This window comes from Podarcis gaigeae, assembly GCF_964106915.1.
Source record: "Podarcis gaigeae genome assembly, chromosome: 2".
NCBI lineage: Eukaryota > Metazoa > Chordata > Lepidosauria > Squamata > Lacertidae > Podarcis > Podarcis gaigeae.
In genome coordinates, this window is record NC_139679.1 from 43961732 (window position 1) to 43973523 (window position 11792).

The 11792-nt window shown below is 44.2% G+C and overlaps 1 protein-coding gene and 1 long non-coding RNA gene across 2 annotated transcripts; both read left to right on the forward strand.

The window, feature by feature from the left end:
• Positions 1-182: 182 nt before the first annotated feature.
• On the forward strand, positions 183-2388 carry LOC310838560. The gene is made up of 3 exons (XR_014561038.1): positions 183-342; positions 1722-1836; positions 2363-2388. It is a non-coding gene; the product is annotated as an uncharacterized lncRNA (long non-coding RNA).
• Positions 2389-7227: 4839 nt separating this feature from the next.
• On the forward strand, positions 7228-10983 carry RETN (resistin). The gene is made up of 4 exons (XM_083726066.1): positions 7228-7236; positions 8768-8922; positions 9843-9920; positions 10375-10983. The coding sequence occupies exons 2-4, from the start codon at positions 8784-8786 to the stop codon at positions 10509-10511; spliced, it is 354 nt and encodes a 117-aa protein (XP_083582192.1). The 5' UTR covers positions 7228-7236; positions 8768-8783; the 3' UTR covers positions 10512-10983.
• The last annotated feature ends 809 nt before the right edge of the window (positions 10984-11792 follow it).

An 11792-nucleotide genomic window follows, 5' to 3' on the forward strand; every position in this document is an offset into this window, starting at 1 on the left:
TATGCTGGATCGCAAGAGTGGTAGGTCCAGGGGGAAACCCCTGGAATGTCCTAATTCCATGGCTAGTTGCCACATTCCTTTATTGCGGTAGAGTTTCACAACCAAGAGTTTTGGACAAAAAGCATGCTCTGTCTCTTTGACCTTTGCTTTGTGAGCTAAACAAGGAAACGTTGTGAGAACATTGTGCAAGGTGGTGTTCTGGACAGCACCTGGGGCAAGGGGTGTAAAATGTTTTGAAAAGGTAAACCAATTGGATTAGAGATTTTGCAGCTCAGCTGTATTTAAAGGGGAGCAGTTTGCTCAGTCAATGAAACTTCTTGAAAGAAATTCATGTTTTTGAAGGTAAGTGCTTTCTGACAAGGTAAGGGTATTTGACAAGGTATTATGTATGGTAGGTGGGATTTTGTATCTTCTGAGTACATAGTCTAAGTAAGGCTCTCAACAGAAGCTTGTCAAACATTAATGCTTTATAATATATATTTTTAACTCTTGCTCATAAATGACTGATTGATTAATAGCTTATCTCTAGTGGACCCAGTCAATGAATTTCCTATTGAATCCTCAGTAGAGGTCACATTTTGAGAGCACTGGATGAAATATCTTTTTACTCTGCTGCAGATTCTATTTGCATACCTTCCAAGTGTCCCAATTTTCCAGAGACAGTCCCAGAATTATAGAAGCAATCCCAATTTCTGATTTGATCACAGAATGTCCTGGTTTTCCTTTTTCCTCCCCTCCATGTTTTGTGGAACAATTAAATGTGGTGTGTGTGTGTAGGAGCAAAAACAGAATCCTATTTATACGGAAAATAAAATACCTGCACCAGATGAAGCTGGCGTACGAGGCCCTTCCTAAACATGAACAATCCACTTTACATTCTTTAATTGCAATGCTTCACCAGCCGGTCATTTCTTGGGAAACACAGGGAGTGTTTATTCCTTTATTGTAAATGAAGCCTTACACTGTCTACTCAGAAGTAAGTCCCACTGTTTTCAATGGAGCTTACTCCCAGGTAACTGGGTAAAGACTGAGTAGCCTTACCTGGCGATACTAAGCATTTTTACTCAGAACTGAGGGAAGTTTTTAATGTTTGAAGTTTTATTGTGTTTTTAATTTTCTGTTGGCAGCCACCCAGAGTAGATGGGGCAACCCAGTAAGATGGGTGGCATAGAAATATTATTATTATTATTATTATTTATTGAGTTCAGTATGATTTATTCACTGGTATGTTCCAGATTATTCTCACAGTTTCTACTATTAGTAGTAGTAGTAGTAGTAGTAGTAGTAGTAGTAGTAGTATCATGATGATGATGATGATGATGATTATCCACAGTGCTCTTTTTCTAGAAAAGAAGTGCTGGAGCTCACCATGAATTCCTCCCTTGTTCTCTACCAGCAACATCTTTCCATCTTCCCACCCACCCACTTTCCCCTCTGCTTTCCATATATATATATATATATATATATATATATATATATATATCCCAGACAAAGACAGAGTGCTTGAGGAAGGGTTGTGTGAAAGTTGGAAGCTAAACCACCTCTCTATATATAGCCTCTATCCAGGTAACCACAAACAACAACCCAGCAGCAGCAATACAGACCAATGGAAGTTTTCAGACTCCATTTAGGAGCAGTCTCACATTGAGTGTGCTTCAGTAGGTGCAGTCTGGAGGCTATTAGTGCATGAATTACAGTGTGACTACGCCTGTCTTCTCCAGGAAGTTGTACCAGGCAGCTGAAGAAAAGTAAGGCACCCTTGCCACTTTTGCATCAAGAGGCAGCAGCACATTACAGAGCACTCCAAACTGCCAACTAGTATCTTAAGGTGGGGAGGTGAGTTTCTACCTCATCTCACACTGGCTATATACAACACTGAACAAAAGATTCCAGCATTGCAGGGGTTGGACTAGATAGGTGATTGTTGTGGTGGTCTCTCCCAAATCTACAATTCTATGATGCAATGAATCTAGATGTTGAGCTTTTTTTTAAATGAAACCTACCTTTCAGTCATCAGACAGTTCAGGGTATCAGCCCCTTTGCTGACAGAGCCTGTATTGCAGCCCACCAAGCATAGAGGGCAGGCACAGGAAGTCCTAAGACTGACAGCCAAGCAGTGCCCCTACCCTCCAATCTCTGGAAGCACAAAGAATCCTGGAGGCCTCATATTTCTTGTGAGGCTTCTGCCCTTGTGGCCTCTGTAATATGAAAAAAGGCCTCATGGCCTCAAACTGGGATCTTCAGTTGGTCCAAACAAATATATTACTCCTGTGTCTTCTTATGATTCTATTTCTACTTGTAATCCTTGCCCTCTGGATTCTGCGATTCCTGACAAGGCGGCTGCATTTTTTAATCTCTGCAGGACGTTCTGCAACAGCATGATGAAATTCGCCATATTCCTGTTCTTTGCTGCATTGATTCCTGCAAAGTACGCAAGTGCTCAGTCATGTGTTATCGAGAGTCTGATTAATGAGAAGGTCCAGGCAGCTGTCGATTCCAAAGGTATTTTGATCTGAGTGCCCTTTATGATGCTGGAAACTCTGGACCCTATTGTCATTCTATGATTCCCAGTTTCTTCTGGGTCTGCATCCAAGATATGGGAACTCTGGGCTGTTGGATCACCAAACTGTTGCTGGGAAGAGGGATTGATTGTTAAACCACTCTAGACATGGTAGCTCTGTGAAGGAACTAGAACGCCACCATTTTTAACTGGGCAGCTTACAGTTAAGACTAAACATGTCTACTCAGAAGTTAGTTGTATTGAATTCAGTTGTGTTTACTCTCAAGGTGAATGGAGTTAAGGTTGCAGCTTTGTATTTTAAAGAACAACCCCATTTTGAATTGGGAAAGTCAGCACCTCACAGTGCAATCCTAACTATTAGGATTTGGAAGTAAATTCTCTATTTAGAAGTAAATCCAATGGTTCCAACTCCCAAGTTAATTGCATTAGGAGTGCAGCTTTAGCTAGCGGAGCAAAAGCAAGGATCCACCTCCACCCAACTTTCCAGGGACTCTCCTAGGTAAACCAGTTTACCACCCATGAACTGCAGAGGCACACAGACAGAGAGAAAAGCACCTATGCAACTACCAGCACTCTGAGAGAAGCTCTGCTCTGAACTTAAAAAGAGGGAGAATGTCAGCTCTTTGTCAGCGATAATTCCACAGCAAAATGAGATTTTTGTGGCCTGGAGAGGCATAACTCACAGAAGCTTGAGTGAGATTTCCCTTTTGTGCTATATACTTATACCATACATTTAAATCACATTCCCCATCCCAAAGAATCCTGGGACTTGTAGTTTACATCTCACAGAGCTACAGTTCCCAGCACTCTTAACAAACCCCAGTTCTAAGGATTCTTTTATGGGCAAATATGCATTAAATGTATGGTGTGTACATAGCCTCTGAATGAAGCCTCTGTTTCCTGTAACTGTCTAAATTGCACAATTAACCAAGTTTTCTATTTGATTCAGTGTAACTCTGATCCTCCTGTCTCTTCTTGCAGTGTCCTCAATCCTCGCGAAGGCTCAGCTGACTTGCACAAGCACTTCTGCACGTGGTGCTGATGTCTCCTGCCCTTCAGGTGAGACATATTGCTAGGAGAGAACAGACAGGGAGAAAATCCAGAGCAGAAAGACTGAGGCCAAGGGAGCAAGAAGAGAACTAATTTCCATGGAACTCTGTAGATATGATATAAAATATAAGCTCATAGCTGGGGGAAGCTGGTTGGGTTGCTTAGCTGGATTATTAGCACAACAGTGCCATATGTTGGGTGGGAGATAAATATAGATCACCCATGTGGGTTAATTAATAAAAGATGTGAGGTAATTAATAAGAGATGTGGGGTAATTAATAAACGATCCCTAGATCCAAAGTGCGGGGCTAAACACGCTCCAGTAAGAGAGCCCCAGTAGAGTTTAAAAGACACAAAATGTGCAGCAACAGTGAAGTGTTAGGAATAGAGACCTTCTAATTTCCTGTTTAGTCCACTTACATGTTTTACTTACAAACTTCAAAGGTCTTATTCAGGAGCTATTTCATGTAGCAGCAGGAAAGGCACAGGCAGAAAATTCTTAGGTTACAAAATACAGAAAAATACAGGGGAAAAGCCCAGACATGTTGCCTGGTTAGCTTCACATTGTGGAAGAGAGTAAACAAAGGAAGCTTCACTTTCTTCTTCACCGGAGGTGAGCAGGTGTGACGAGTCTGGGAATTCAATTTTGTGGTCTTAACCCCTTAAGCTTGACTGCAATATCCCACACTGAGCACTTGCACCTCAACTGTGATGGTGTCTGATCAGGTGGATATCCTCCACATCATGGGGATAAAAGTGCTCCCCTGCCTGTTTCTCTAACTTCTCTCTTCCACTCCCAGGGTACCTGGCCACTGGATGTGCCTGTGGAATGGCTTGTGGTTCCTGGGATATCCGTGCTGAAACTGCCTGTCACTGCCAGTGTGCCAGAATTGACTGGACTGCTGCCCGCTGCTGCAAAGTGGCCATTGTTGGCTGATATCTCCCCAGCTCCCTGTTGACTCCAGCTTCTATGCTCAATAAACATGCACGTTTAATTTTCTCATGCTCAAGTATTTTCTTTGAATGTATCTGGAGTGGCAGCTGCCCAGAGATGAGAAACTGGGAAGCTTCTGCCTTACACAAAATTGCCAAGAGTTCATCGTGCTTCTCTACATTGGCTGGCAGTGGCTCTCCAGGGTTTCAAGCAGGGAGTCTTGCCCAGCTCTTCCTGCAGGTGCTTGAGATCGAACCTGGGACCTTCTGCTTAAAATGCAGGTGCTGTAACCAGTGAGCTTCCACCTGCCTTTCCACCGCAGATTGCGGAGTCAGTGTGGTCAGTGCTGCCACTCAAATGTCAAGGACTAGCAGGGCTTCCTGTAGTGGCTGGAAGAGGTAGTGGCGCCAGAGCTTGATCCAGGGGGAAGGGGGAGAAAGATATTAGAAAGGCAGTAACTTGTTGACACAGGGTGGGTGGAGTGGCAGTGCTTACATGGCTTCTGCCTGGTGGCAGCAAAGGTCTAATGGGAACAGGGGGCAGGCAGAGGGTACTACAAGGGAGCGGGTGGCGCTGTGGTCTAAACAACTGAGCCTCTTAGACTTGCCAATCCAAAGGTCAACGTTTCTAATCCCCACGACAGGGTGAGCTTCCGTTGCTCTGTCCCAACTCCTGCCAACCTACCAGTTTGAAAGCAAGTCAGTGCAAGTAGATAAATAGGTACCACTGTGGCGGGAAGGTAAATGGCGTTTCCATGTGCTCTGGTTTCCGTCATGGTATTCCATTGCGCCAGAAGTGGTTTAGTCATGCTGGCCACATGACCCAGAAAGCTGTCTGTGGACAAATGCAGGCTCCCTTGGCCTGAAAAGCGAGATGAGCGCCGCAACCCTATAGTTGTCTTTGAATGGACTTAACCATCCAGGGGTCCTTTACAAGGTATGCACCTGAACCCAGCACTCACCTGTATTCCTATGCACATTCCCAAGAACTTTAGGATTTTTTACTGGATTTAAAGCACTCGTCCATTATGAATGTGTTTTTAGCCTCAACCTTATACCCCAAGAGGCTCATACGCCAAAGGAATAAACAACGCTTGGTTTATTACATGAAATGAAAATGACAGGGTATACGGATGCCACTTTCAAACAGCAAAGTTACAATATAAGCAGGCAGCAAATCACACAGCATACACACCTTAAATCTAAAAGAGTGAGGTACCTCCATGAAAATGTCAACTCATTTCTCATTTTCATATATAGTTAACATGTTCTATATCATTTTAAAGATAATCTTCAAAAGCTTCACAATCTGGCAAACAGTTTTTCAAAAGGGCATTTTACATCTGAGTAAAGCAACAAGATGGCTTGGATTTTCTCTGTTTTCTTCCCCTAAAGTTCAGTTAATGACCTCTTCAAGAAAATAGATAATAGGTTAATTGTATTGATAGTTTAGCTTTCTCATTTGGTGAAAAGACAGGACAATACTATGTTACGTTAGGAACAAAATCAGATGAGCTTATGACAAACTTACAATGGTTGAGTGTTACATTAGTCACAAAAGCACATAACACACCCCCATAACAAATGAAAATAAAAATGGATATGTTTAAACTTTATTTTCTTTGCTAAGGTTCTTAGCATTATGAAAATATGGTGAAATGTGTACATGCAACATTTCTTGTGACCAATGCAACCCAACAATGGCACAAGTTACATAGCAGAAATATGTTGTCATGTGTGCCATTTAAACTTATTTTTAGGAATGTCATATTTTCTTTCCTGATAATCTAATAATTTAATAATTATTAGAGGAGCAATCCCAATGTCAAAATCCCTTTCGCTCCCTTTCGCTTAAGTGATATAAGGCTTAAAAGGGAAGACAGGGAGAAGCCTCTGAGAGTTTTTCTTTTACTCCCAATCTCACTGCAGTCTTAAAGAGGGAGGAGGAAACCTCCCAAAGCTTCTGAGAGAGGATTCGTGACTCTCTCCCCCTTTAATATTACAGTGATATCAGGCTTTAGAGGAAAGGTGGCAGAGTCCTTTGGAAGTCCCTACATCCCTCTTTTTAAGATCACAGAAAGACCAGGCTTAGAAGGGAAAGAAAGACACATACAGCTCATTTTTAGTGCTGAGTTTGGGTGCACCTGGAGCAATAATTTAAAATAAACACCACAAACACAGGGAGTCAGGAGCAGCCCAAGGCTGGAGGTGTACGATAAGAAGCTGCATTCCTTATTCTGTGCACAAAATCTGATTAGAATGGTAGATGAATGGTAGAGGAGCCAGTGTGGTGTAGTGGTTAAGAGCGGTTGTCTCATAATCTGGGGAACCGGGTTCGCGTCTCCGCTCCTCCACATGCAGCTGCTGGGTGACCGTGGGCCAGTCACACTTCTCTGAAGTCTCTCAGCCTCACTCACCTCACAGAGTGTTTGTTGTGGGGGAGGAAGGGAAAGGAGAAGGTTAGGCACTTTGAGACTCCTTGGGGTAGGGATAAAGCGGGATATCAAATCCAAACTCCTCCTCCTCCTCCTCCTCCTCCTCCTCCTCCTCCTCTTCTTCTTCTTCATCAGCAGAGTCCTTCATCACACACTAGTCTTGGAGGGGTTCTTAATACCTCCTCACATCAATGATTTGATTTTATTATACTATTGGCAGAACTGTGACAGTTTGACTAGTTTTTAGCTATTGTAGCTGGGGTGGATTTTGTTCCATTAGTTTTTGAGTTCCTCAAGGTATGTGCTTTTTGACAAGGTGAAGCGAGGGGGGGGGGAGGGAATAATCGTAGGCAGGCCCCAGCGATGTCAGCATATGCTGTGTGCCATATTGGTTGCTAGGTTTAGAGAGATGCTTCTGAGTGGTGAAATTACTTATGTGAGCACTGCCCAATAGCTCTATCTCAGGCATCCCCAAACTCAGCCCTCCAGCTGTTTTGGGACTACAACTCCCATCATCCCTAGCTAGCAGGACCAGTGGTCAGGGATGATGAAGATGAAGAAGAGTTTGGATTTGATATCCCGCTTTATCACTACCCTAAGGAGTCTCAAAGCAGCTCACAACCTCCTTTCCCTTCCTCTGACACAACAAACATTCTGTGAGGTGAGTGAGGCTGAGAGACTTCAGGGAAGTATGACTAGCCCGAGGTCCCCCAGCAGCTGCATGTGGAGGAGCGGAGACGCAAACCCTGTTCACCAGATTACAAGTCCACTGCTCTTAACCACTACACCACACTGGCTCTCACTACACCCACTGGATGATGGGAATTGTAGTCCCAAAACAGCTGGAGGGCTGAGTTTGGAGGTGCCTACTCTATCTGGTCACCTCCATACAACAACCTGGCAGTTGCATTAAAGGATGGAGGCTTGTAGGTTTTCAGACTTTTTAAGAACAGGTACAAATTGCTCATGTTTCAACAGCCAGTCTAGATATCACGAGTGCATGAATTTCTGTGGCTTAGGACTGCCTTCTGCAGGAAAAGACATGGTTGTTTTATGAGGCAGCTAAGAAAGGTAGACAGTCACCCTTCCCACCTGAGCATTAAGAGGCAGCACCAGTTTAGGGAGCATCTCCAAGCTGCAAGCTCATGCCTTATGGGGTAGTCCGACCTCATACCACATTGGTCATATGCATAACCTAGGTAAATAATGTATTTGGATTTCATTTCAGTTTGTTCATCCATATGCAGGGATGTAGCCAGGGGGTGGTGAGGTGGGCCCCTGCCAGGGGCGCAGGAGAGGGGCGTGTGCAAAATCGGCTTTAAATATGTCCAAAAATACATCTATAAAAAAATATCAATTATTGCCTCATAAGAAAAGGTTTTTAATAGAGGGTGAATTGAATGGGTGGGGGGCTTGGGGTTGGAGGAGAGGCAGAAAGAAAAGTCCATAGCTAGGGGGTGCAATCTGGATGGTTCTGCCAGGGGCGCAAGATCACCTAGCTACGGCTCTGCCCATATGTAGAGGTTCCTTGCTGCCACCAGAAAGTTCAGGGTTTCAGGCCCCTCCTTGGGGTCAGGCTTAGGGGATTCTCCAGTGTAGCATTTCACAGAGGACTTCTGTCTTGTCTCTAGTGACTCTGAGAGACCCATGGCCGTAAGTGGAAGTGGTGATGACATGTAGCCATAGGTTGCAGAAGTGGTTGTAAGAGTGAGTGTCAACAGGTTGCGGGAAAGCACCTGCCCTACTGGGGGCATGGCCGTCTGTCATGGATGCTTTAGCTGAGATTCATGCATTGAAATAACTGCTCTCCCCCCCCCCCCTTCTGTAGGAAGTTCTGCACCATCATGATGAAACTGATCGTTTTCGTTCTCTTAGCTGTCTTAATTCCTGCAAAATATGCAAGTGATCAGCAGTCCTGTGGTTATCCATGTATTCCAGAGAGTCAGATTAACCAGAAGATCCAGGAAGCAGTTGATTCCAAAGGTATTTGGATAGGATCCAGGGTCCCTTTATGATGTTTGAAGCTCTGTGCCCCATTGTCATTCTAAGATTCCCAGTTTCATCCAGGACTGTCTGTTTCTAATTAAAAGTCATAGGACTTCTTTTGAAGATCTGGGAACCCAGGGTTATCACCAAAGTTTTACCCTGAACCATAATCCGATTACTCATACCAGAAAAGTCCTTATATGTTTTTTGTTTTTGCTAGATTAAAGTTTGTTAACGTGAACATCTTCAGGTTCTACTGATATATAGGTTGTACAAGAAATCCAAAAAGATTCATGTGATATCTATAACATGGGAATCAGTCTTGAATCTTGGGCTGGTATTAGGGCAGTGTTTTTAACTATGAGTCCGACAAGCCACTCTTCTCTGCCTGTCGTGTAAGTTCCCACCCTATTTCCTTGCCTTCCTGTGAAACATAAACATGAGACCTCAGAAAGGCAAGTGGAATATGAAACCTACAGCCCAAACATGAAAGTGTTCAATCATTGTTGCATTTGTCCTCTTCAGTGTAGCCCCTGGCCTGACCTGCTGTCAGAAATAATCCCATGGGAGAATGGGACTTTTGTGGCCTGGAGAGGCATAATACCTATAAACCTGAGTGGGATTTCTGATGTGGTTAAATGTGCGCACGCACACACACACACTGCATTTAAAACATCCTCCTCCCAGTATCCCAGGAACTCTCACAGAACTACAACTCCCAGCACCCTTAACAAATTACAGTTCCAAGCATTCTTTTGGGGACAAATGTGCTTTAAATGCATGTTGTGGTCACAGCTTCAGATTGATTTCCCTATTGCTTGTAACTGTTTAAATAGCAGGAGGAACAAAGAAAGCATTTTCTATTTGAGCAAGGATGTCATGTAGTATAACCTGAACTCTCATGACTCTTCTTGGAGTGTCCTCTGTCCTGTTGAAGAGCCCGCTGGTTTGCACAGATGCATTTGCACGTGCTGCTGATGCCCACTGCCCTTCAGGTAAGACACTTTGCTGGGAGAGGAGAACAGATTGAGAGGAAATTAGAAGTGGGCTCATGGTGGCCAGAAGGGCAAGAACAGAACTCCCTCTGTGGGTAGACGCAAAACACATTTCCACAAATCTCTGCTTCCTTTGTGTAGATGTCAGTATAATATATAAGCTCAGAGCTGGAGGCAGCTGGTTGGGTTGCTTAGCTGGATCATTAGCACAGCATGCACTTGCATCTTTACTTGCTGGTGGAAGGACAACAAGGAGGGAGCCAGTCTAACTTCTCTAGGGAGGGATTTCCAAAGTTTCGGAGCAGCCACTGAGAAGGCCCTCTCCTGTGAATTAGACCCAGAAACAGACCTGTAGCCAGTGGAGCTATTGTAACAAGGGAGTTTTATGCCCCCTCCATCCCATGGCGATTCAACGCTCTGCTGCCTCTCTCTCTAACTCCCCCCCCACCCTCAGGTCACAAGGCCACTGGATGTGCCTGTGGAATGGGTTGTGGTTCCTGGGATATTCGTGATGATACTGTCTGCCACTGCCAGTGTGCCAACATTGACTGGACTTCTGCCCGCTGCTGCAAAGTGGGTATTGTCGGCTGATGGATCCTTGGCTGCCTGTTGGCTGCAGCTTCTATGCTCGATAAATCTGCATCTATAATTTTCTGAACAGTCTTGTGCTCGTTTTTTTTATTGACTTAAGAAAATTATACAGACAGCCAAACAAAGAAGCCTAAATTAACATTGCCTTCTACCGATAAGAAATAATAACAACTATTACAATAATGAAAATACTAAAAAATACATTTACTTCCCCTTCTGAACTTCTATTCTGGTTACAATATATTACTATTCTATAAGAATCTATTAAATCCTTTGCTGTCCCATATATTATTTTGTTTCCCAAATTCAACCTAACCCTCCCCTCCTCCCCACTGCTTCCCTTCATCTACGTGAGATCTTCCCATCATAATATTTTTTTCTAGTTGCTTTAATAAAATAGAATAACATGAAAACTGTTAAATTATAATTACTTCTTTTGTCCTTACACGCTTAACAATTGCCTATTAAGAGTTCTGCTGAATCTTTCCTTTGTAAGTATCTGGAGCGGCAGCTGTCTGGAGATGAGAAACTGAGTTAGACCAAACAATCCACTGAGCTCAGAACTGTCTATGCTACTTGGCAGTGGCTGCCCAAGGATTCAGGCAGAGGTCAATGCTGTTACCCCATACGGCTTCACCCTCTACTGAGAGAAAATGTAGGCGGTCCTTGGCAGATTGGGGTTGGGCTGCAGTGCTTCCTGGGTTTCCCAGTGCTTGGGTTGCTGCCAGTTACTGGGAGGGAGAGGGTGGGGCAGTGTGGCCACAGCCATGATGGAACCAATCAGGTTTCTCCCGCTGCTGCATGTGCACCATGCCTACTTCTTCAGCACCTCGCCATCCCCCCTGTTGGTAACCAACAGTGACTTGAGCATTGGGAGGCCAGTGCAGTGCAGACCCACCTCGCAGGGCCCTGCCTACTGTCACTGGCAAAATATTTGTTCCCTATCCAAAGGTCTCCAACTGCAGCACAACTTGGGACACACATGTCAAGCCTCACAGTAGTAATGAGGCAGATCTTTATACACACATATTGTATGTTGAGATGGGATAGATGTCATCCTGTAACACAGGGGTCAGCAACCTTTTTCAGCCGTGGGCCGGTCCACCATCCCTCAGACCATGTGGTGGGCCGGACTATATTTTTTTGGGGGAAATGAACGAATTCCTGTGCCCCACAAATAACCCAGAGATGCATTTCAAATAAAAGCACACATTCTACTCATGTAAAACCACCAGGCAGGCCCCACAAATAAGCCAGGGATGCATTTGAAATAAAAGGACA